The sequence below is a fragment of the Myotis lucifugus genome, unplaced genomic scaffold (genome assembly GCF_000147115.1).
Source record: "Myotis lucifugus unplaced genomic scaffold, Myoluc2.0 scaffold_75, whole genome shotgun sequence".
NCBI classification, from domain to species: domain Eukaryota; kingdom Metazoa; phylum Chordata; class Mammalia; order Chiroptera; family Vespertilionidae; genus Myotis; species Myotis lucifugus.
In genome coordinates this window covers 3,081,784-3,106,739 of record NW_005871123.1, presented here as the reverse complement: position 1 = coordinate 3,106,739, position 24,956 = coordinate 3,081,784, and the positions used below count along the sequence as shown (strand labels likewise).

The 24,956-nt window shown below is 36.2% G+C and overlaps 1 protein-coding gene across 7 annotated transcripts in view; it reads left to right on the top strand.

Moving 5' to 3' along the window:
- Positions 1 to 24,956, top strand: part of ZNF654 (zinc finger protein 654) — a 109,938-nt gene that overhangs the window by 78,169 nt on the left and 6,813 nt on the right. For 3 of the 7 annotated variants that reach the window (XM_006090541.3, XM_023755357.1, XM_023755358.1), the window contains 4 exons: positions 488 to 623; positions 3,154 to 3,356; positions 4,398 to 4,537; positions 20,423 to 20,564. In XM_006090541.3, the coding sequence (XP_006090603.1) occupies positions 488 to 623; positions 3,154 to 3,356; positions 4,398 to 4,537; positions 20,423 to 20,564 (621 nt within the window). The remainder of the gene's footprint in view (positions 1 to 487; positions 624 to 3,153; positions 3,357 to 4,397; positions 4,538 to 20,422; positions 20,565 to 24,956) is intronic. The other 4 variants (XM_023755361.1, XM_023755360.1, XM_023755359.1 and 1 more) reach the window with 4 other exon arrangements.

Here is a 24,956-nt window from a genome sequence, read left to right as displayed (position 1 = left end):
GCTTGCCCTTATTAACAGAAACCTTGTGAGCCCTCACGTAAATTTAAGTAAGCATTTAAGTTTTACACTTTTGCAACCTGGTTCTTTTCCTAGAAATGATGCATCCTGTGTTTCCATTTGGTTTTTGCAACCTGGTGGTTTTCCTAGAAATGATGCATCCATTAAGTTTTTTTCTTACATTTTAGCAATGCGATTTTCTTCCTAGAAATAATTTATTCCTTAAGTTTTTTCCTTAGGTTACACTTCATCCCCATTATAATGGGATTTCCTAAGTCCAGTTATGTACAAACTGTGTAACCTTTGGCATTAAAGTTAACTTGTGTACTAATGGGTTTTGACACCCTACATAGGTTACTTAACAACCCTTTCTCTTTTATAATTTAATAACTGCCTCATTGGCCATCAGTCATTTTATTGACAATAATGATCAAGTTTAATTTTTAACCCCTTTAAATTCATAAAGCAAAAAATGATTTTTCTCTCCTAGGAATGCCAGAATCACCTCCGCAGATATGGAAATGTGAATCTGGAACTGGTGACTCGAATCATTAGAGATGGTGGCCCATGGGAAGATCCAGTGTTGCAAGCTGTTCTTAAAGCCCAGCCAGCATCTCAGGAGATAGGTACTTCAGGAAACTCAAAATCAAAACCAACATTTGTGAGAAGCAAACACAATTTCATTATCTCACTAGAGCAGTATTAGTGATTTTTCTTTATTTTATAATATTGAGTAAGAATTATGTATTTTTACATGAAGTGTGTTTAATTTGTTGTACTAACGTGCCCTAAAAGTGATTTTTGACACTAGACTTGGATACATTTATTTCTAGTAATTTCCCATTCTAATGGGAATTAACATATTTACTGTCCAGATGTTACTTACAGAGAGTTCATTTGCTTTTGTCACTGCAGTTATAGTTTAAATATCTATTTAAGTTGCCAAACCCTAAAACAAAACAAAAATCCTGCTTAAGCACATGAGATCTCCCTTATACAGAAGCAGCTGTGAGAGCTATAACTCATCCAATTTTTATCACTATTACTGTATATCCCACACCTAGCCCAGTGCCTGGTAGAGAGTAGGTGCTTAATATAAGTATATGTTGATTGAATGAATGACCACATGATGACTGTATAAGTGAATGAGTGACTAAATTTCAATTCCAAATACTGTAGAGCAGTATTTCCCACACTTCATCCATTATTAGAAGTTAAATTTTCCCTCATCCCTTTACCGCCTGCATACTTCTTTGACATCACCTCCTCTTAAACCTAGATGTACAGTGGTTCCTGTGGGCCAGAATTTTCTTTTGAGGAAGGAGGCTCTGTCAACTGCTTCTCACATATTATTCCTAAGCCACAGCTGATCACCAAAGCTTAGAATGTAGAGCTGAGCAGTAGTGAATAAACACAAAACTGTGAAAAACATTTGAATGAATGGAGAGAGCCTAAGGAGTACAATTTTAAGATTGCCAAAAGGAAAAGACAAGAACTCCTAGCTCTGGAACAATTCAGACCTTGGTCTGGTGAGAAAGACACTTCATACCACAGATTGTGCTCTGTGGGTTAGGATCTGTCCATTTGTCCCAGGTTAAGGGGTGAGGGTAGGGGTGGGTTGTGGGTAGAGTTGAGTGGAGAAGGAGCTGTGATTCTTGGGCTTAAGAGCAAGCCAACCCAGATACAAGTGTGGAGGCCAATGGCAGAGATGTGAGAGAAGATGAAAGATAAGGCCTGAAGAAGTAGTGCAAAGCAGTGGGATGAGATGGGAGATAAGACAAAACAGGAGGAAAGGGCTGAAATATATATGTGACAGTGTTATATACCCAAGGGATACAAATGAGACGAACTTGATATGAGGGTCTGGAGAAGGAATAAAAGAACGGAAGCAGCTGGAACTGAGGAGGAAGAGTTGTATGGCTGAGGAAAGGTAGAGTCAAATACAGGTAAGGCAAAGGTGACTAGCTGAAGAAAACTATGAGGAGACCAGGGAATGAGGCAAGATGGGGGTAGGAGATAGACAAGACAGAGCTTCCAAAGGAGTGAAAAGTTAGGCCTTTTAGGAGAGCTTTTAGGCTTCTCTGAGGAGGAGCAAGAACAAACATATTATGAGTTGCTTTGAAGTCTGATGGCCTTAATATATGTATATATAGTTCTTCACACATAGTCCTTTAATACTTACATTGACATACCTCACTCTGGGAAAAGCTGCTCTAGAGCCTCATTAATATGAATGACTCTTCTCTGGTTGGTGATCATTAGGGCAAAAACTAGTGTGAGGTTTATCTTTGCATTAACTGTACAGATGAGTGTCTGTTGATCATATGTTGGAAACAGAACTGCAAGGCAAATGTTGGCACCCAAATAAAACATCACTCATTAGTATTTTAGAAGCTAATGATTAAACATATAACTAATTAAAATACTTGGGGTCCAATAGGATATATGTGTTCTAGTTCCTGCTTTGCCACTTAACTTTTGTCTTTGGGCAAGTCATTTGACCTCTCTGAGACTCAGTTTTGTGATCTGTAAAACAAATACTATGATAACTATCATAAGGATGTTGTTAGGTCTAAATAAACTTAGTAGATAAAGGTGTTTGTATACTTTTTAATTGTGTAAAACCAAGTATTTGTTAGTAATTATTCTTAGTGATACATGAGCACATATTAATAAGCATTCCTTTTGGCTTAATCTTTTGTTGACAAGTAATAAAACATTTCTTTCATGATTTAACTTTTTCATTAATTCAGATTTATTTCTCTATAATTAATCAGTAATGAAAATATTGAGCACTAAGATCAGAGTACATAATCTTAGACTAGAAATTACATACCCCATGTTATTTGAAACATTTTAACATATTAGTGAACTGAAAAATAAATATTTCAGGTTTTTTACTTTTTAAACTGAGAAGAAATCAACAGGTATTTTTTTAAGCATTGTTTTGTTGTCACTTTTATTTCCATTTTTCCAATCATATAATTGTATATCTTTTTTCACAAATAAACTCTTACTAAGAAAATGCTATTTAATTAAATAACTAGTTAATGTAATTAAATGCCACACGTTAGTGATAAAGTTTCAAACAACAATCAAGAGTTTGAGAGAATCCTTTCTTGAGAGTAATATGAGTCTGTTCTCTATTTAATACAGTGAACAAATACTTAAGTTCGGAAAATCCACTATTCTTTGAACTACGTGCCAGATACCTAATTGCTTGTGAACGCATACCCGAAGCAATGGCTCTTATTAAATCTTGTATAAATCACCCAGAAATCAGCAAAGACTTGTATTTCCATCAAGCACTCTTCACATGTCTATTTATGTCACCTGTAGAAGAACAGCTATTCCGGGAGGTATTGTTTAAGATTTTGTTTGTTTGTCTATCATCATTTTAACCTTATAATAAAAAACAGGGAAAAATATAGCTGAATCTTGTTAAATTCCTTTTTATAGTAATACCAAAGGTTTTCAGATTAAATTATTTAGATGTGTTCTCTTTAACACCATTCTTTAAGCTCATGTTAAATTAGACCAGTGGTTGGCAAACTGTGGCTCGCGAGCCACATGCGGCTCTTTGGCCCCTTGAGTGTGGCTCTTCCACAAAATACCACGTGTGGGTGCGCACGTACAGTGCAATTGAAACGTCATGGCCCATGCCCAGAAGTCGGTATTTTGTGGAAGAGCCACACACAAGGGACCAAAGAGCCGCTTGTGGCTCGCGAGCCACAGTTTGCCGACCACTGAAAAATCTGATATTAACAAATGATGAAATTAACAAAACATTAATAAGCTTCATTTTATTTATTTTATTTATATTTATTGATTTTTAGAGAGAAAGGAAGGGGGAGAGAGAGAAACACTGATGTGAGTGAAAAATATGGACCAGTTGCCTTCCATACATGTCCCAACCAGGGATCAAAACTACAACCTAGGTATGTGCCTTGACCAGGAATTGAACCCACAGCCTTTTGGTGTATACTTCAACCAACTGAGCCACCTAGCCAGGACAGCAATAAGCATTATTTATGTTGAGTTTCTGGTGTGACAGAGGTCAAATAAAAACTGAGAACCATTATGATTTTTGCCTTTTAAATAAAATATTTAAAAATTAAAATTTTCATGTTTGTTATTTTTTTTCAAGATGAAAGAATCTTTTCCTAATATGGATCCTTCCTACCTATAAGTTATAAACATTAATGAGATTAAAAGTAACTGTAAACTATAGGTGCTATATAGTAAAAATATGAAGCTATGAAAAATTTTCTGTACAATTCATCATTGTCTTTGTAGAAGAAAACTAAACATCTAATTTCTTCTGAATGTTTAAACACTTATTGCAACTAGCTTTTAGATATTTTTAATGACATGAACTAATTTTTCTTTTCCTCTTATAGCATTTATTGAAAACTGATTGTAAGAGTGGAATTGATATCATCTGTAACACTGAAAAAGAAGGCAAGACTATGTTAGCCTTACAACTCTGTGAATCTTTTCTTATTTCACAGCTCCAGAATGGGGATATGTATTGTATCTGGTAAGTGTTCCTAATATAGAAATTAAAGTAAGACGGGGAACAGAAAAATTGGTTAGCAGAGTTTGGACTTTATATTTTTTAAAAAAGTTATGTGAAAATGTTAAGCAAGAAGCAATAATGCCTAAAGATTAAAAAAGAAAATGATCAGGTACTAGTAATTGATATTGTAAATGTTTAAGGTATGTGTTATAATGAAACAATCATGTTTTAAATTAAATTTGGAGTGTTAGCTTGTTTGTTTTTTAATTTAAGACAAATTTTTAGAGCAGTTTTACCTTAACAGCAAAACTGAAAGGGAGGCACAGACATTTTCCATATACCCCCTGCTCCCACACATATATATCAATATCACTCACCAGAATGGTACATTTTTTATCAAGGATGACTCTCCACTGATTCATTATAATCACCCAAAGTTGACAGTTCACTCTCGGTGTTATATATTCTATGGGTTAAACAAACATATAATTACATATCTATCATTGTAGTATCATACAGAGTATTTTCACTGCCCTAAAAATCTTCTGAGCTCTAACTCTTCATCTCTCTCTGATCCCCACCTCTGGAAAGCACTGATCTTTTTACTGTCTTCATAGTTTTGCCTTTTCAGAGTATCAGCTAGTTGGGATCATTCATGTAGTCCTCTCAGAATGGCTTTTACCTTAGTACTATACATTTAAGGTTCCTCCATGTCTTTTCATAGTTTGATAGCTCATTAGTGCGAAATAATATTCCCTTGTCTGATGTACCACAGTTTATTTATCTGTTCACATAATGAAGGACATCTTGGTTGTTTCCAAGTTTTGTCAGTTATGAATAAAGCTGCTATAAACGATATGTGTGCAGGTTTTTTTGTGTGGACATGTTTGCAACTCCTTTGGGTAAAAATACCAAGGAGCATTATTGCTGGAACATATGATAAGAGTATGTTTAGTTTTATAAGATACTGCCAAACTGTCTTCCAAAATGGCTGTACCATTTCTTATTCCCACCAGCAATTTATGAAAATTCCTGTTGCTCATCTTCACCAGTATTTGTGGTCAGGGTTCCAGATTTTGGCCCTGCTAATAGGTGTATAGTAGCATCTTGTTGTTTCAATTTGCATTTCCCTGATGTCATATGATGTGGAGCATCTTTTCATAATCTTTCTTGCCATCTGTATATCTTCTTTGGTGAGGTGTCTGTCCATTAAGATTTTTGGCCCATTTTTTTAGTCGAGTTGCTTGTTTTCTTATTGTTGAGTTTTAAGAGTTCTTTGTATATTGTGGATAATAGTCATTTATCAGATGTCTTTTATAAATGTTTTCTCCCAGTCTGGGTCTTGTCTTTTAATTTTTTTTTATATTGTCTTTTACAGAGAAGAGGTTTTTAATTTTAATGAAATTTTATTTCTTTCATGAATCATGTTTTTGGTGTTTTGTCCAAAATGGTATCACCATACCCAAGTCATCTAAGTATTATCCTATCTTATATTCTAGAAGTTTTATAATTTTGCATTTTATGTTTAGGTCTGTGGTCCATTTTGAGTTACTATTGATGAAAGTTATAAGGTCTGTGTCTAGATTCATTATTTTTCATGTGGATGTCCAGTTCTAGCATCATCTGTTGAAGAGACTACCTTTGCTCCATTGTATTGCCTTTGTTCCTTAGTTTAAGATCAATTGACTATATTTATGTGGGTCTATGTCAGGGCTCTGTATTCTGTTCCATTGATCTATTTATTCTTTCACAATACAACAGTGTCCTCATTACTTTAGCTTTATAGTAAAACTTGAAGATAGATAGATTAATCCTCCAACTTTGCTATTCTTCAATTTTATTTTGGCTATTCTGGATCTTTTGCTTCTCCATATAAACTTTAAAATCAGTTTGTCAATATCCATAAAATGACCTGCTAGGATTTTGATCGAGATTGCATTAAATCTAGAGATCAAGTTGGGAAGAACCAACATCTTGATAATATTGTGTCTTTCTATCCTGGAAAAATCTCTCCTTTTATTTAGTTGATTAAATACACCAGAGTTGTGTAGTTTTCCTCATAAATTTTGTGCATATTTGTTTAATTTATACCTAAGTATTTTGTTTCTTAGGTACTAATGTAAATGGTATTGTGTATTAGTTTAAAAAAAACATTTTAAGAATTACTTAAAAGTTATTAGTAGGATATGTAACTTAGAATGTATTATGAGTGTTTTTAGGACCTACTGTTAGAGTAGTGATAGGTGAAACCATGAATAATTATTATAAAAGATTCTAATAACTTCTGTCCCCCTCCCTCAACACACATACACACATACACACAAACTTGACCACTTTGACATTTCATTAATTTTGAAGGAAAAACTAGATTTCATTTGATGAATATAATAATCTGAAATGATATGGGCTATAAACATTTTTTATCAGTGCTTTTGAATTTTGAATATTTAAAACAGTAGCTCAAAGGGGGATTTAAGCTAAACTCATTTAATATTCTTGTTTTATAGATTAAAATCTTCAGACTAAGAGATAAATAGGTCATTAGTAACAGAACTGGGTCTAAAAACTAGTGGATTATCTTCTAGGAGAGAATACTTTTAGTTAGATTATGTAAGTTTTTATTCAAAAGTTTTCCTGGTAAGTTGGAATTTCAAATACACTTAAGTATCATTTCTTGATAAGTAGTATTTCAAAACAGAATATAGTCATGACTATTATAGTAGACTAGAGGCCTGTTGCACGAAAAGATTCGTGCAATAGGCCTTCCCTTCCCCTGGCTGCCAGCACCGGTTTTCCTCCAGCACCCGGGACCCAGGCTTTCGCTCCGGCCGGAGCCGCCTTCAGTCTTCGCTCCGCGCCATATGCAAATTAACTGCCATCTTTGTTGGCGGTTAATTTGCATATTGTGCTGATTAGCCAATGGGAGGCGTAGCGAAGGTACGCCTGTTTGTCTATTATTAGATAGGATTAGAGGCCCGATGCACAAAATTCGTGCAAGGGGCTCGGCCCTTGCAGCTGCAGTGGCTGCCTTGGCCCTCACAGCCCCTGCTTCGTCCAGAAGATCATTCGGAAGGATGTCCAGAAGATCGTTGGGCTGTCCGGTCTTATTAGTATATTATGTTTTTATTATTATAGATCGCTTCCTATGAGGATAGGCATGTTCTTTGCCCTTGGCTGTATTAAACTATCTAAACAGGATGTCTTCAGTCTTTTCATATTGTTAAGTAAATTGGAATTGTGTAAGCAACAACAAAGAGGAAAACATTTTACTTATTTTCTTGGCTAACCAATTTCTACTCTTTAAGGAAGGAAATTAAAAATAGAACAGTGCCTATCCTTCCCACTCCTGGCCGTTATCACCCTCCAAGAATAGAGCTGCGAAATGCAACTCCCAGCTGCCTAACTGGAAAGGAATCTTTAGCCTGCTTCTTGGTCCTTTCTTCTGAGTAGGCTGAGTTCTCATAGTCTGCCCTCATTTCTTCTACCTCTCCTCTATTTTTTTTTATTGTCTGAAGTTTTACATATGTCTCCTTTTTTCCTCAATTGACCTTCCCCCCACACCCATGCCCCAACCGCCCCAGTGTCTGTATCCATTGGTTATGCTAATATGCATGTACATAAGTCCTTTAGTTGCTCTCTAACCCCCCCTCCCCTACCATTTGTCTCTAGATTGATCTATTCTTGTTCATCAAATTATGTTGATCGTTATATCCTACATATGAGTGAGATCATGTGATATTTATCTTTCTCCAACTGTTTTATTTCACTTAGCATAATGCTCTCCAGTTCCATCCATGTTGTTGCAAATGGTAAAAGTTCCTTTTTTTTTATAGCGGCATAGTATTCCATTGTGTAGATGTACCACAGTTTTTTAATCCACTCATCTGCTGATGGGCACTTACGCTGTTTCCAAATCTTAGCTATTGTAAATTGTGCTATGAACATAGGGGTGCATGTATCCTTTCTGATTGGTGTTTCTGGTTTCTTGGGATATAGTCCTAGAAGTGGGGTTATTTGGTCAAATGGGAATTCCATTTTTAACTTTTTGAGGAAACTCCATACTGTCTTCCACAGTGGCTGCACCAGTCTGCATTCCCACCAGCAGTGCTAGAGGGTTCCTTTTTCTCCACATCCTCCCTCGCCAGCACCAGTTGTTCGTTGATTTGTTGATAATAGCCATTCTGACAGCTGTGAGATGCTATCTGATTGTTGTTTTGATTTGCATCTCTTAGATGATTAGTGACTTTGAGCATGTTTTCATATGTCTGGGCCTTCTATATGTCCTCTTTCAAAAAGTATCTATTTAGATCCTTTGACCAATTTTTGATTGGATCGTTTATTTTCCTTTTGTTAAGTTGTATGAGTTCTCTGTAAATGTTGGAGATTTAACCCTTATCTGAAATAACATTGGCAAATATGTTCTCCCATGCAGTGGGCTTTCTTGTTGTTTTGTTGATGGTTTCTTTTGCTGTGCAGAAGCTTTTTATTTTGATGTAGTCCCATTTGTTTATTTTCTCCTTAGTTTCCATTGCCCTAGGAGCTGTGTCTGTAAAAATATTGCTACAACATATGTCTGCTATTTTGCTGCCTATGGAGTCTTGTAGGATTTTTATGGTTTCCTGTCTTACATTCAAGTCCTTTAGCCATTTTGAGTTTATTTTTGTGTATGGTGTAAGTAGGTGGAATAGTTTCATTTTTGTGCATGTATCTGTCCAATTTTCCTAACCCATTTATTAAAGAGACTGTTTTGACTCCATTGTATGCTCTTGCCTTCTTTGTCAAATATTAATTGAGCATAATGGCTCGGGTTGATTTCTGGGTTCTCTGTTCTGTTCCATTGGTCTATATGTCTGTTCTTGTGTCAGTAACAGGCAATTTTGAGAACCATGGTTTGGTAATATAGCTTGATCCCTCCAACTTTGATCTTCTTTCTCAGGCTTGCTTCGGCTATTCGGGGTCTTTTTTTATTCCAGATGAATTTTTGGAGAGTTTGTTCTAGATCTTTGAAATATGCCATTGGTATATTAATGGGAATTGCATTGAATCTGTAGATTGCTTTGTGTAGTATGGACATTTTAATGATGTTGATTCTACCAATCCATGAACGTGGTATGTTCTTCCATTTGTTTATGTCTTCCTCTATCTCTTTTTTCAATATTCTGAAGTTTTCTGAGTACAGGTCTTTACATCCTTAGTTAGTTTATTCATAGGTATCTTAATTTTTTTGGTGCAATGGTAAATGGGATTTTTTTTTTTCGTTTCTCTTTCTGTGAGTTCATTATTGGTGTATAAAAAAGCCATAGATTTCTGGGTGTTAATTTTGTATCCTGCTACATTGCCAAATTCATTTATTAAGCCTAGTAGTTTTTTGATGAAGTCTTTGGGGTTTTCTATGTATAGTATGTCATCTGTGAATAAGGACATTTTTACTTCTTTTCCAATTTGGATGCCTTTTATTTCTTCTTCTTGTCTGATTGCTGTGGCTAGCACTTCCAGTGCTATATCGAACAGGAGTGGTGAAAGTGGGCATCCCTGTCTTATTCCTGTTCTTAGGGGAAATGTGTTTAGTTTTTGCCCTTGAGTATAATGTTGGCTGTAGGTTTGTCATATAAGGCTTTTATTATGTTGAGGTATGATCCCTCTATTCCCACTTTGCTGAGAGTTTTTATCAAGAAAGGGTGATGGATTTTGTAAAATGCTTTTTCTGTATTGATTGATATGATTATGTGATTTTTGTCTCTGAGTTTCTTTATGTGATGTATCATATTTATTGATTTGCGAATACTGTACCATCCTTGCATCCCCAGAATAAATCCCACTTGGTCATGGTGTATGATCTTTCTAATGTAATGCTGAATTCAATTTGCTAGAATTTTGTTGAGGATTTTAGCATTTTTATTCATCAAGGATATTGGCCTGTAGTTCTCTTTTTTTGTGTGGTGTCTTTAACTGGTTTTGGGATTAGGGTAATGCTAGCTTCATAGGAAGAGCTTGGAAGTGTGCCTTCCTCCTGAATTTTTTGGAATAGTCTGAGGACGATAGGTTTTAGTTCTTTGAATGCTTGGTAGAACTCCCCTGTAAAGCCATCCGCACCAGGGCTTTTGTTTGCTGGAAGATTTTGATCGCTGCTTCAATTTCTTTCATAGTTATCAGCCTATTCAGGTTTTTTGTTTCTTCCTGATTGAGTTTTGGGAGCTTGTATTTTTCTAAGAATATGTCCATCTCATCTAGGTTGTCCATTTTGTTGGAATAGAGTTGTTCAAAGTATTTTTTCATAACCGTTTGTATTTCTGTGGGATCGGTTGTTAGTTCACCTGTTTCATTTCTGATTTTGTTTATTTGGGTCCTCTCTCTTTGCTTCTTGGTGAGCCTGGCTAGAGGTTCATCAATCTTGTTTATCCTTTCAAAGAACCAGCTCTTGGTTTCGTTGATCTTTTGTATTTTTTTTTTGGTCTCTATGTCGTTTATCCTCGCTCTGATCTTTATTATTTCACTCCTTCTGCTTATGCTGGGCTTTTCTTGTTGCTCTCTTTCTAACTCTTTGAGTTGTATGTTTAGATAATTTATTACCATTGTTTCTTGTTTTTTTTAGATAGGCATGTAGAGCTATGAACTTCCCTCTCAAGACTGCTTTCACTGTGTCCCACAGATTTTGGATTGTTATGTTTTCATTGTCATTTGTTGCCATGATGCTTTTTATTTCTTCTTTGATCTCTTTGGTAACCCAATCATTGTTTAGTAGCATGCTATTTAGCCTCCAGGTGTTTGATTAGTTGTTTTTATGGTAGTTGATTTGTAGTTTTTTCCACTGTGATCTGAGAAGATGATTGATATGATTTCTAATTTCTTGAATTTGAAGAGACTTTGTCTGTGTCCCAATATGTGGCCTGTCTTTGAAAATGACCCATGTGCACTTGAGAAGAATGTACATTCTGTGGCTTTCGGGTGAAATGTTCTGAAGATGTCAATTAATTCCATCTGATCTAGTGAGTCATTTAGGATTGCTGTTTCTTTGCTGATTTTTTGTTAGAGGATTTGTCCAGTGGTGTTAGTGGGGTATTAAAGTCTCCTACTATGATTGTATTGCTGTCAATCTCTCCCTTGATATCCTCCAGAAGTTTATGTATTTCGGTGCTCCTGTATTGGGTGCATATATGTTTACCCGAGTTATATCTTCTCGTTGAATTTCTCCCTTCAGTATTATGAACTGGCCTTCCTTATTTCTTATTATGGCCTTCACTTTGAGGTCTAATTTGTCGGATATAAGTATTGCTACCCCAGCAATTTTTTCATTTGCATTCGCCTGAAAAACCTTTTTCCATTCCTTCACCATCAGTCTGTGTGAGTCCTTTGTTCTAAGCTGGGTTTCCTGTAGACAGAAGATATATGGAACATGTTTTCTTATCCACTCAGCTACCCTGTGTCTTTTGATTGGGGCATTTAATCCAAAATTATTAATGATAGGTATTTGTTTGTTGCCATTTTTATTCTTTATGTCTGTGTTCCTTCTTCCCTTCCTATTTCTTCTTTTTACAGAAGACCCTTTAGCATTTCTTGCATTGCTTGTTTGGTGGTAATAAACTCCCTTAGTCCTATTTTGTCTGTGAAGCTACTGATTTCACCCTCAATTTTGATTGATAGCCTTGCTGGGTACGGTATTCTTGGATTCAGTCCCTTCCTTTGCATGACTTTTGTATATTTCATTCTATTCCCTTCTGGCCTGATGTGTTTCTGTTGAGAAATCAGTCACTAGTCTGAAGGGGGATCCTTAGTAGGTAACTTTCTGTCTCTCTCTGGCATCCTTTAAGATTCTTTGTCGTTGGTGTTTGCCACTTTAATTATAATGTGTCTTGTGTCGGTCTTTTGGGGTTCTTCTTGTTTGGGACTCTGAGCTTCTTGGTTGTGTGAGTTTTTTCTTCCCTATATCAGGGAAGTTTTCTGTCATTATTTCTTCAAACAGGTTTTCTATTCCTTGCTCAGTTTCTTCTCCTTCTGGGACCCGTATCATGCAATTGTTGTTTCGTTTCGTATTGTCCCAAAGTTCCCTTACGCTCTCCTCCTGTTTTTTAAGTATTTTCCTAGATCAGTGATGGCGAACCTTTGACACGCGTGTCAGAGGTGACACGCGAACTCATTTTTTTGGTTGATTTTTCTTTGTTAAATGGCATTTAAATATATCAAATAAATACCAAAAATATAAATCTTTGTTTACTATGGTTGCAAATATCAAAAAATTTCTATATGTGACACGGCACCAGAGTTAAGTTAGGGTTTTCAAAATGCTGACATCCAAGCTCAAAAGGTTCGCCATCACTGTCCTAGATGCTACTCTACTTGTGTATTTTTTCCAATCTTGTCTTCTAGCTCACTGATGTGGTCCACAGCTTCCCTAGTCTATTGTTGATGCTTTCTATTGAGTTCTTTATTGCAGCGATATCATTTTTCATTTCTTCTTGGTTCTTCATTTCCTCTTGGTTCTTACACATGTTGTGAAAGTTGTCATCTATCCTTTTCAGCGACCTTATGACCATTGCTCTGAATTCTTTTTGACATATTGCTTGCCTCCATTTCAGGTACTTCCTTTTATGGTGATTCCTCCTTTTCTTTCGTATGTGGGCTGTTTCTTTGTCTCCCCATGATAGCTCCTCTCTGGATGTCTGGTTATGTAGTTCTCTCTGTCCTGCATTGAATTAAATGCAAAAACTACAACACAACAAGACACAATGCACAGGGCACCAAAGACAAATGTATTCATGATACTAATAAATCCAAATAAAGGTGTCCACCAGAGATAAGAGAATGAGGGGATAGAAAAGAGTGCAGAAATGATATTGAGGAAAGGAAAAAATGTAAGAGAGAAAAGAAAGAGAAGAAAAAAGAACGGGGGGAAAATATATACATATGGGGAGAAAACTCCAATAAAACAACTAATCCAAAAAAATGCAAACAACAAACACCCAGAGATGAATGCAAACTATATACAACTAATCCAAAATATGTAAACTACAAATCTCTAAACAACAAACATCCAGATGAATCTGTGGAAGCAGAGCTTATTTCCAGAAGGTAAGGTCAAGGAATTTAATGAATGGGGAAATAGCCACAATTCAGTATAGAGGAGGTAGATAGAGAATGAGTGTATAAGAAAAAAAGTAGAAAACTAAATACAAAAAAAGAAAAAAATGTATATTAAAGTATATATACACACACTATACACACACACACACACACACACACACACTTTTCCCCTTCTTTAATCTATTTATGTATTCGTTTACTATTGGAAAAGGAGAATAGAGAGTAGATAGGCCTGAGTTTGTGATTGGAATTTGTTAAGCTATTAGTAGAAAAGGAGAATCATCGAGGTGAGGAAAAACAGAAGTTAAAAAAAAAAAGGAAAAGAGAAAAAAACAAACAAGCAATCAAATTCAAATTAATCAACAATTAAACAACACCAAGACAGATAGAAAAAGGCAAAAGAAAAAAAAAAAGGAAGAGAAAGAAAATTTGGATAGTGAAGAAAGAGAAGACAAAAGTGTGTATGGACTTGGAGCAGGGGAGTAGAAATTAGATATATGAGTAAGATCAATTTTTAACAGGGAGTAAAGAGAGAGGATAGAGAAAAACTAAAACAGGAACAAGGTAAGAGAAACAGGTCAAAAGGGGGAAGTGAGGAAGAGAGTGTTAACATAAAGGAAAAATTGAGGTAGAGTAAAATAATGCTAAAGGAAAAATAAAAATAGACTGTAGAACACTAATCCCAAAATAAGATAAAGAAAAAATAAAACTAAAAAAAGGTAAAATACTAGTAATAATAATAATTAAAAATAAAAATATAATGTAAAAGGTAAAATCAAGTGAGAAAAAGAAAAATTTATTTTCTCAAGTAAAAGATAAAAAGTAAAAGTGTGAAGTAGTGAAGGTCATTCAGTTCTCTACTGTTCTGCTTGGCAGGTCTGTTTCCTGTCAGGTAGACAGCACAGTATTGAAGTTCCCTGTTCTCCACCGCTCCTCTGTGTCATAAGCAGTCTGTTTTCAAGCAATCCGGGTTTCTTTGTTTCTCAGCCTACCTTTAGTTGTATTTACACAAGAGTCAATTTCTGATACAACCCCTGGGTGGCAGTGTTTCTGTATTGATATCTGGTGATAAAAGTCCTCTCCCCTACCCAGTGGTTAGATATCTTCCCCTGCAGCACTCACTACTGGGTTGGGGATATAGACTGCCCTAGAACTGGTTTTCTGCTCGTCTCTCCCCACTCTGAACCCCACCCAGGTTCCACAAAAACAGCTTTCCCCTGCAGTCTCAGTGTTTTTTAATTGGATGATCCTATATACTGGACTTAGCAATCAAAAGCAAGGATTTAAAAAGAAAAAGAAGAAAAAAAAAGCCACAGGATGCACGCAGACTCGCCTCTTTTTTCCCTGGCACTCGGCAGCCTGTATACTGATAGAACTTCAGGCTGCCTTTCTGGGCCTCATCCCTGCTGTGGGTTAATTTCTACAGTCCCCTTCTTCCAGTAGCCCTGTGGACCCCCTTCCACATTCGAGGGGTACACTGACCCCAACAGCCGCGGATTTCGTGGGGCGCAGTCTTCCTCTGAAACTCTATTTCCCGCTAGGTGCGTTTTGCACACGTTTCTCCCTCCAGCCTGTATTCCACCTCTCACCTTTCCCTCGGTGATATCTGACCTTTCTGTCCACCCATTGCCTCAACAGCTATATTTAATTCACCAATTCTGGTGAATGTAATCGATTCAGCTGTTCCTTCTATCTGCTCTGTGAGAAGGCGCAGGGCTCGTCCGCATATTCGCGCTGCTTTGTCTCCTCCTGGACAGACTTTCTAGGCGCCCGTGGTCGGAGAGGCTGGAGTTTTGGTTTTCCTGGGTTCGCAGCTGGTCCCTGGGAGTTGTGGTCGTAGGGTCCCGGGAGGTATCTGAGGTCTCCCCGGTTGAAGGTAAGGCTGGGCTTCAGATCACAGCCAGTCTCCCCTTCAAGATGACGTGGTCTCTGCCGCAGAGCCCGCCGCTCCGGGAGAGATTTCATCAGCACTAGAGGCTGCCTGGTCAGTGGAGCCCCCTCGGCAGTCCCCAACAATTCCTTGGTATATAGCTGTCCCTCACTTACAAATATAGACACTTCCCGCGCATCCACACTCTCCTTTCCTTCTCTCACTCACACACTATCTTGCAGCCTGCCGGCCCATTGGCAGCCATCTTGGATCCCCCTCCTCTATATTTCTTAATGCTGAGCTCCATTTCCCTTCTAAAAGTTGATTTTCATTGTAACTTGAAGAGCAGGAATCTTTCCATCCTATAAAGTCTCTGTTGTCTCTTTCATCTTGGCCTTCCCTATGAACTAGCTTACCCTTTATCTCCCCTCTTTAAGGAAAGAACCTGATCCATAGTCCAGTTTTGTTGTATCTCAAGCTAGTGGAATAAGCTACTAACCCTATTTCTCTTACCATTACTAAATAATAATAATAATAATAATAATAATAATAATAATATAGTAATAGCAGCTGCTAATAGTTGCCGAGTGCTTCCTATAATCTTTGCTGTAAATCTCATTTATTTCAACAACTTTATGGGGTAGATAATATTATACTCAAGACATTCAAGTAGTTGGTAATAAAGCCAGAATACAAACCAAGGTAGCCTGACTCACAGCCTCTGCTAGTAAACATTACTTATATAAATGAGTCAAGTATGAAAAAAATAACTATGTTATAAGGATGATTGTAGAACCTATTATAGCCTATTCTCTGCAACTAGATAACTTGATTATTTTATTAGTACTTGCTACCTGGTAAAAGTGCCAAATTGGTGCTGTGTTTCTAAAGGACCTTATGTTTGAAGAAAAAAAAAATAAGTAAGCCTCATTAAAATATTCCCTTGGGTCTTCACAAAGACTACTAGTGGTTTTTTATTCGTGTTTTCCTTCAAAACCCAGTGTACACTTAAAAACCTAAGACTCCTTTTGTAAATTCAGCCAGAATGGAGCTTTGTAACCATATTCTAGTATTTCTGCTTTACCTGCTAGAAAGCAAAAATCTATATTGGTAGCTCTCTCCTGGCAAATTTATCAAGGTCTTAGTATTACATTTTGTTTACAAAGTTTCCTTCTGAGTTAACAGAAACAAAGAGATCTCTCTCTTCAGAAAGAGAAAAAAATAATAATATTGTGCCTTGAGAATGTCTCTCTAAGGAGTCTTAAATTATTTTTTGGAATAAGTTGGAGAATATATACATTTCTATAATATTAAACATTCATTTGTATAATATTGAATGAAATACTTTCCCAAAATTTCCAAATACCATTTTTTGTCTTTAAATCTGTTTCAGAGAAACGCCACATCTTTTTAAACACTTCCTTCCATCCATATTCCTCTGTTCATAATATGCCCCTTACTCGGAATGTCCACCATCATCTTTTATCTCATTCCATGTCTACATTTTCCTTTAATATATTTCCTCAAGAGGCTTCTTCTAAATGTGTTTAACATTTAGGAATACAATTTTTTTCAGATCATTAACAAATATTTAGTGAACAAATTTCATTGCTTGGTATATTAAGATTATAAAGACAAGGAAAGAATACAGGAAACTAGTGATTTATTAAACATCAGTATATACCAGACATATTACCGAGGTGTTTTCACTTATCATCTCTTAATTCTTTTTATGTATAAGAAAACTTATACATAAAGTGGATTAAAGAGATGAAAGTCGCACAGCTAGTAACAAAGTGAGGTTGGAATTAAACTAGTCAATCTGCAAATGATAGCATCCTAACTAGTTTAGGGAAAATATAGTATAGGCCAGGGGTGGGCAACCTTTTTGTGAGTGCGTGCCAAAACCAGCAAAATCTCTGACTCAAAATTCTTCTGCATGCCAACCCTAATTTTTTGAGAACATGTTACGCCTACTTGATATCTCTTAAGGTGTACGTATGTGAAGATCCTTGAAGAAATAATAAAATTCATTCGAGCGACAAAAACACAGTATATGAAGATGAAAAATACATTTATTTTTTAATGTATACATGTACACTGATAGTCGACAGAAAATTTTATGACTCCGTTTGATATTATCAGTGGGACTTTTGCTGCTGCATCACTGATGACAGAGATTTTACATCAGGTTTATATTTCGTGACCTTCAGAGATATGCACGAGCTACTACTTTCATCCATCAGGCTACTCCTATTACGAGACTTAACAAAATTCATCACTGAGAACAAAGATTCACAAGCGTATGTGGATGAAAACATGGAGAATAACGCTGTTGCAAAGTTTTTTAAACAGAAAAAATTTTCTGGGATGGCATTCCAAGTCCTCAATAGTTCGTTTTTGACACTATTGAAATTGCTCTTCCCCTCTCATCAATCCATGTCTATGGTCTTTAAGATAACTTGTTATGTAAAATTATTTATCTAAGATGCACCTACACTGAATTTATCTGAAAAATAAAAAAGTCAATATTAAGAAAAAAATTGTAAATGGAAGATTATAAGAGAGGGTTTCGCGTGCCAGCAAAAGTTACTGGCGTGCCATGTTTGGCGTGCCAGGTGTTGCCCACCCCTGGTATAGGCATACCTCAGAGATACTGCAGGTTTGATTCTAGCCATCACAATACAGTGAGCATTGCAATAAAGTAAGTCACAATCTTTTATTTGTGGAGGGTCTTCAATTGGTGAAAAGCGTAACATCTGTCAATTGCAGTGAAACAAAGTGCAAAAAAATGAGGTATGCCTGTATTTATTGGAAAGATGCTGGGGTATGACATCAGCCACAAAAAGAACAGGGATATAGTTGGTCCTCAAAAGCGAAGTGCTACCAGGGACACTGAGATTGCTAGGTTTTTTTTAAAAAAAATTGTTTCTCTTTTGTGCCATTTGGTTCCAGTCTCTCTTATTGCAGACCAAAAGAAATGCCAACAGTCCCAAGGCTTCATAGTTTAGAGTTGAGAACATTCCAGAGTTGAAAATTCAGTTTTCTATTCCTGAATTAATATCTTAAGGAGGTTGAGGAAGGACACATAGGAGACATGGCCACTGGGGTTCCAATCTTGTATATTAGGGTTATTGCCAGAAAAAGGTGGCTCAGTGTAAATTGGGTAATACCATGCCAGGTAGCGTATATTGATATTTAGGTCTCTCTATTTCACATTTTTGCCAATACTTTAATACAATGTATCACTGAGAAGATTTATAATGTATTAGTAGTTGCAGAAATAGGACCTATAGAATATAAGCAAGGAAGTACATGAAAAGCATGAAATAGTAAAAGGGATATAATATGTTCTGAATTATCACTTTAGGATCTTCATGAAGGCTTTCATGAAGATGCATTGGATGTGGATGTTGAAAGATAAGCTCATTTTAGAAATAAATACTTTCCAAGTAGAGTATTCAATATAAACAAAAGTGAGAATAAATGAAGCAAAGTAACTGTGAGGAGACCAATCTAGAAGAGTGTCCAGGATTCAAATCCTGATGCTTCTGATTATAAAACCAATGTTTCCATTGCACTTGACATTAAACAGTGTATAGAATAAGCACTAAATAAAATGCTCTGGAAGGTGCAGACAGATCAGTTCAGCAGCCCTGTAGAAGTACATGTGTACAATTAAAGGGCCTAAGGTAGTAGCATTAAGAAAGAATGGTATGGCTTTGAGAAAAAAAATATAATCGAAATGTAAAGACTGTGAAAAATAAACAGGTTAGAACAAGTAGATTAGAGGAATGTTTAGTGTTACTGACTGATCTAGGAAAAGATCTTTTACAGGGATATTATTTGTTCTGACAGGGTTAAGGCGATAGAGAGCAATCTTAATTGAAATATACTGAGACATAAAAAATGGTAGAAAGTCAGAACTAGAGATTTGGGAGCAAGGTGTGAAACTTAGTGAGCTTTCAAAGGACTACATGTGCAAAAAAAAAAAAAAATGTGAGTGGTGGACTAAAACTTATGAATACCCACACAGTTAGTATGAAATAGAGGTGAAATTTTGGTTTTACTGCTAATGTTACTTGCCATCATTTTCTGTTTTGTGTTTTCTGTATGGTCTCTCTAAGTAGACTATACACACCTTCAAGCTGCCATTAGATTTAATAGTTGTATATGCTGGGATCAAAGTACATACTTAAAAACACATATTTTCATCAGTTATTTTAATACTTCTTAGATTATGATGCTCTATGTAACTTTAATGATATATTTTAAAGAATTCTAATTTGTTAAAATGTGATACCCAAATATATCAATTACTGGCATATCTTATGATTTCCTTTGCCTCAAAACCCACTACTTCATCTAATAACCTTGGCCATATGTTACAAAAGACTACCTGTGAAACACTTTAAATGGTCCCTAGCTTGTCTATATTGAAGGTACTGTGTGTTAATGGAAGAGCAGATAGATCATTTCAGAATTAGTAGTATAATATACTTATACTTTTAATGTGTAGTATTTTTGATATCTTAATAGGTTGAAAATTAAAAATGTGAACCATGTATTTGCAGACAGTCTTATAGCACTGATTTCTAAATTTGCAAACAGGTTATTAATTAATGGCCACAGTTTATTCTTTTAAGTATCATAATATTGGTACACTGGAATTAGAATTTGTTTTGATCAAGTACTAGAGATACCTTAGGTTTGTCAGCATATGATTGAAATTCATTCCTTACCACTGCAAAATCACAGTTTCTGTTCTCCCCTTACCCCACCCGACCTCTAAGTTTTTATTAGTTTCATATAGGTAGAAGTAGCTTGGGGCTTAACATAATATCCATTTATACCCACTTTTATACATCTCAGGGCACTATAGACTCAGTGAAAGAGAACTAATGTCTGTATTTTAATAAACTGTATTTTTGATATTTCTCTTGTTTTCTCATTTACAGGGAGTTGATTTTCATATGGAGTAAACTTCAGCTTAAGTCTAATCCTTCAAAACAAGTTTTTGTAGATCAATGCTACCAGCTTTTAAGAACAGCAACTAATGTGAGAGTCATATTTCCTTTCATGAAAATCATTAAAGATGAGGTAAATAGGATATATTTACCCTTCATTTCAAATGAAATTTAAATGACAGTTCACTGAATCTTGAATGTCTTATGACAGAATTAATTTGATTATAAATATGAAGAGGAGGATATAATTAAATAAGTTTGTCACTTTTGTAGAGTTTTAACTAATTTGCAGGCGGACTTTATATATCTATAGGCAATACCTGCTCACTGTTTTAAAGAAATACAGTTCAGCCCTAGAAGGTTAGGCTCAGTGGATATAGCATTGGCCTGCAGACTGAAGGGAACCTGTGGACTGAAGGGTCCGGGGTTTGATTCTGGTCAAGGGCACATGCCTGGGTTGCAGGCTCGATCTCCAGTAGGGGGCGTGCAGGAACCAGCCAGTCAGATTCTCTCTCATCATTGATGTTTTTATCTCTCCCTTCTTCCTTCCTCTCTGAAATCAATAAAAATATATTTTTTAAAAATACAGTTCATAGTTTTAAGTCTGGAGTTTAGGTGAAAAGAAACCATGAATACGAGGCATTTTTGAAACTTAAGGATACATTTTTAAAGTGTTTATTTTAGGTAACAATGTAAATCCATTATCTGTTTTTAAAAATAGTTCTGAAGCAAGTTTTTGATGGGTCACTTGCAAGTGAGTACAATTCTACATGACTTATGTAGGCATGAAAATAGATCCTGCAAAATCCCTTAACTTTCCCCCTCAATTATTAACAATTTTGAATACAAAGATAGAAAAAATAAAGCTACCCTACTTTTTGGGGGGGGTTAATCCTCACCCGAGGATATATTTCCATTGATTTTAAGAGAGACTGGAAGAGAAGGGGAGAGACAGAGAGAGAGAAACATTGATGTGAGAGAGACATATTGCTTGGCTGCTTCCTGCTCATGCCCCGACCAGGGCTGGGGATTAAGCCTGCAACTGAGGCTGTGCCCTTGACCGAATTCAAACCCAGGACCCCTCAGTGCTCAGGCCAACACTCTATCCACTGAGTCAAACTAGCCAGAGCTACCCTATATTTTAACTAAATCTTTATGTGGGTTACTTTTAAATGTATAAGGAGGCATCCATTAAATAATATATATTTTTCTTACATATTTATGCATTTATCACATCACTCATTAGATGTATAACCATGTAGTGATCATATTTCCATGATATAAAGTTGGCAGCATTATATCAGAGGTATGTTTTGTTTCCTATTTATTTTGCTAACGGCTTTAATAGCTATGAAATGTCATTCAAATGCATCATTAAAGTTAACCTCTCTCCATACCAACAAAGAGGGAAAAAAAAACCCAAACAAAGTATGCTATAGAATACTTACCAACATTCAAAGTGCATCAGAGTCACCTGTAAAACATTTCTAAAAATAAAGATGTATCTGTATTTTTTTACATGATTCTCATTTGCATAAAAAAATTGAGAGACTTTGTTAAAGAAAGTTTGTAATATAGGTGAAGTTCAGCCAGTTATCATAAAGCTTTCTTGTTTTCACAATTTTCACAAGTCTGGTCAACCTAAGAATACATTATAAGAGGAAAAATTCTCAAAGATGAAATCAATATTAAAAATGTGCTTAAGTTTTTACTGTCCTAAAAAGGTTTTTATTAATTGAATAGGGTCACTCACATGCCTCCATGCTATGAAAAGAGGCACAGACAATGCTGTATGAGTTCAGAAGGAGACATTACAGATGGCATATTTGAAAGGCTTCACAGAGGAAGATGCTTTCAGCTGTTTTGAATGATAGAGGAGGATAATACTAATATTTGTATTTTAGAGCACTTTTGCCTCATTTTATTATTTGTTTCTCACAACTGTCCAGTCTCATTAATAGTGTAGCAGAGAAACCTGGGGAAAGGGTGTAGGAGATGAAATTAATCAGAGGGACTGCAGGAGGTGGGGGTGGGTTTGCTGTTGGAACTTCAGTCTGTAAATATAATGGAATTGTTACAGAATTTCAGGTAAGGAAATGTCCTGTTCCCTTTTGTCCTTTTACAATGAAATTTTTAAACTTAGGCAACTGGGTACATTATAACTTCATTTGAAGAAAGAGGAGGAATTCTGTTTGGAAGCAGTGAATTTTGAATTTGTTCTATCTGGAAAATCTAGGTGGGAATATCTAATTGTAACAGACAATTAACAAAAGGCAATTCTTTTTGAATTCAGAAAAGAATTTCAAGCTGGAAATGATGGATTGATAGGAAAGAAAAATTCAGTGGAATAGATCTGATCCCATTTACTCTGTAAACATTTACTCAAAGGTCACTATATGCCAACTTCTATGCTAACCATAGGAGGATATAAAAAATGAGATACTGTATTATTTAGGAATTCAAAGTGATTTCTAGGAATTTAAGAATCCAAAGTCAGAAGCATGGGCACACACAGATTGTTATGAAACAATATATACATGCTTTTTTGAAATAAGTATAAGTTATTCTCAGTGGAAAGAATGGGAAATGTTTAACTCTACCCCAGGGCAGGGGCCAGAAAGAATGGTGAGAAAAACTTTCAGAGTAGAACTGATTCTCAAAGAATGAATCGGAGATGGGTAGGAATTTACCAACTAGATAAAGTGGGATTATGATGTGAAAGTTAAGGTCTGCTTGTGGAACTGTAAGTAGTTAAGCAGGGTTACATAGCATTTAAAGCAGCGGTCCTCAAACTTTTTAAACAGGGGGCCAGTTCACTGTCCCTCAGACCATTGGAGGGCCGGACTATAGTTTAAAAAAAAAACTATGAACAAATTCCTATGCACACTGCACATATCTTATTTTGAAGTAAAAAAACAAAACGGGAACAAATACAATATTTGTATTTGCATGTGGCCCACAGGCCGTAGTTTGAGGACCCCTGATTTAAAGGATTAAGAGGATGTGAGCATGGTAAGGTAGTCTTCCTCTCTGTCATCGATAATATACCATATGCAGGCAGTATGATGTACACATACACACAGTTTTAAAGACATCACTTTTGTACTTCTTTCTATTCAAACAAGCATTTTGATAACTCTAAATCATTAGCAGTGTTATTTATAGCTTGAATTAGCGTGGGCAGACAATAGATTCCCAAGTAAAAACTTATGCAGTTATCTTTGAGAAGTAAAAATTTCAAAGCTTGAATAATTTGCAGATAACTTCCAGTAGGTTCATTATTCTGATACCTTATTAGATTTGGAAGGATTGTAATTGCCCTTTCCATGTGGCCTATACTTCTCCCCTTATTTGGATAATAATACTTAAGTAACAGAAGTAATATTATCCAGTGCAGCTTTATGAAAGAGTTTTCATAAGCAGTTCTTTTTTTAAAAAAGTCTAGTTATTTTTTAAGATCAAAATTTGATAAATGTGTTTAAATACATATAATGTAACCCTTCTGCCACAGAATGTGAGGTTAGTACATAAAATAAACAGAATCTAGATTTGTAAGAAACTTTACTCCTCATAAGTTTATGAAGCACTTTGTATTTTAAATCACCATAAGGTTATGAAGCATTTTGTATTATGATTAACTAGAAGCCCGGTGCACGAAATTTGTACACTGGGGGAGCGGGGGGTCCCTCAGCCCAGCCTGCGCCCTCTTGCAGTCCGGGAGCCCTCAGGGGGTTGTCCGACTGATGGCTTGGGCCCGCTCCCTGTGGACTGTCAGTCGGAGATCCTTAGTGCTGCCATGGAGGCAGGAGAGGCTCCCGCCACCACCACTGCACTCGCCAGCCATGAGCCCGGCTCATGAGCGTTTGCCCCCTGGTGGTCAGTGCACGTCATAGCGACCGGTCATTCCACCGTTCGGTTGATATGCATATTAGTCTTTTAGTATATAGGACTAGAGGCCTGGTGCACGAATTCGTGCATCAGTGGGGTCCCTTGGCCTGGCCTGCAGGATTGGGCTGAAACCGGCTCTCTGACATATGCCAAGGGACCCCACCGGTACGAGATCAGGGCCGGGGAGGGATGCAGGAGGTTGGCCAGCCAGGGAGGGACATGGAAGGGCTCCAGGTCGTGTCTGGCCCGTCTTGCTCAGTCCCAATTGGTCAGACCCCAGCAGCAAGCTAACCTACCAGTCGGAGCATCTGCCCCCCGGTGGCCAGTGCACGTCATAGTGAGTGGTTGAGCAGCCTTAGCATATTGTTAGCATATTACACTTTAATTGGTTGAATGGCTGACTGGACACTTAGCATATTAGGCTTTTATTATATAGGATAGGTCTTAACAAACTTAAAAATTAAATAAATTGGAAGTGAAAATGCTATCTTTTGCAAATTATTCTCAAGTTTACAAAGATTTATTTACATATTACAAAAGATTTAAGGCTACCCATTAAGAAAAATTGTACATTTGAAATACTGTGTTTAGTTAGCTTTCATTTCAGAGTTGTAATTTAAAAAGATAAACTAGTCTG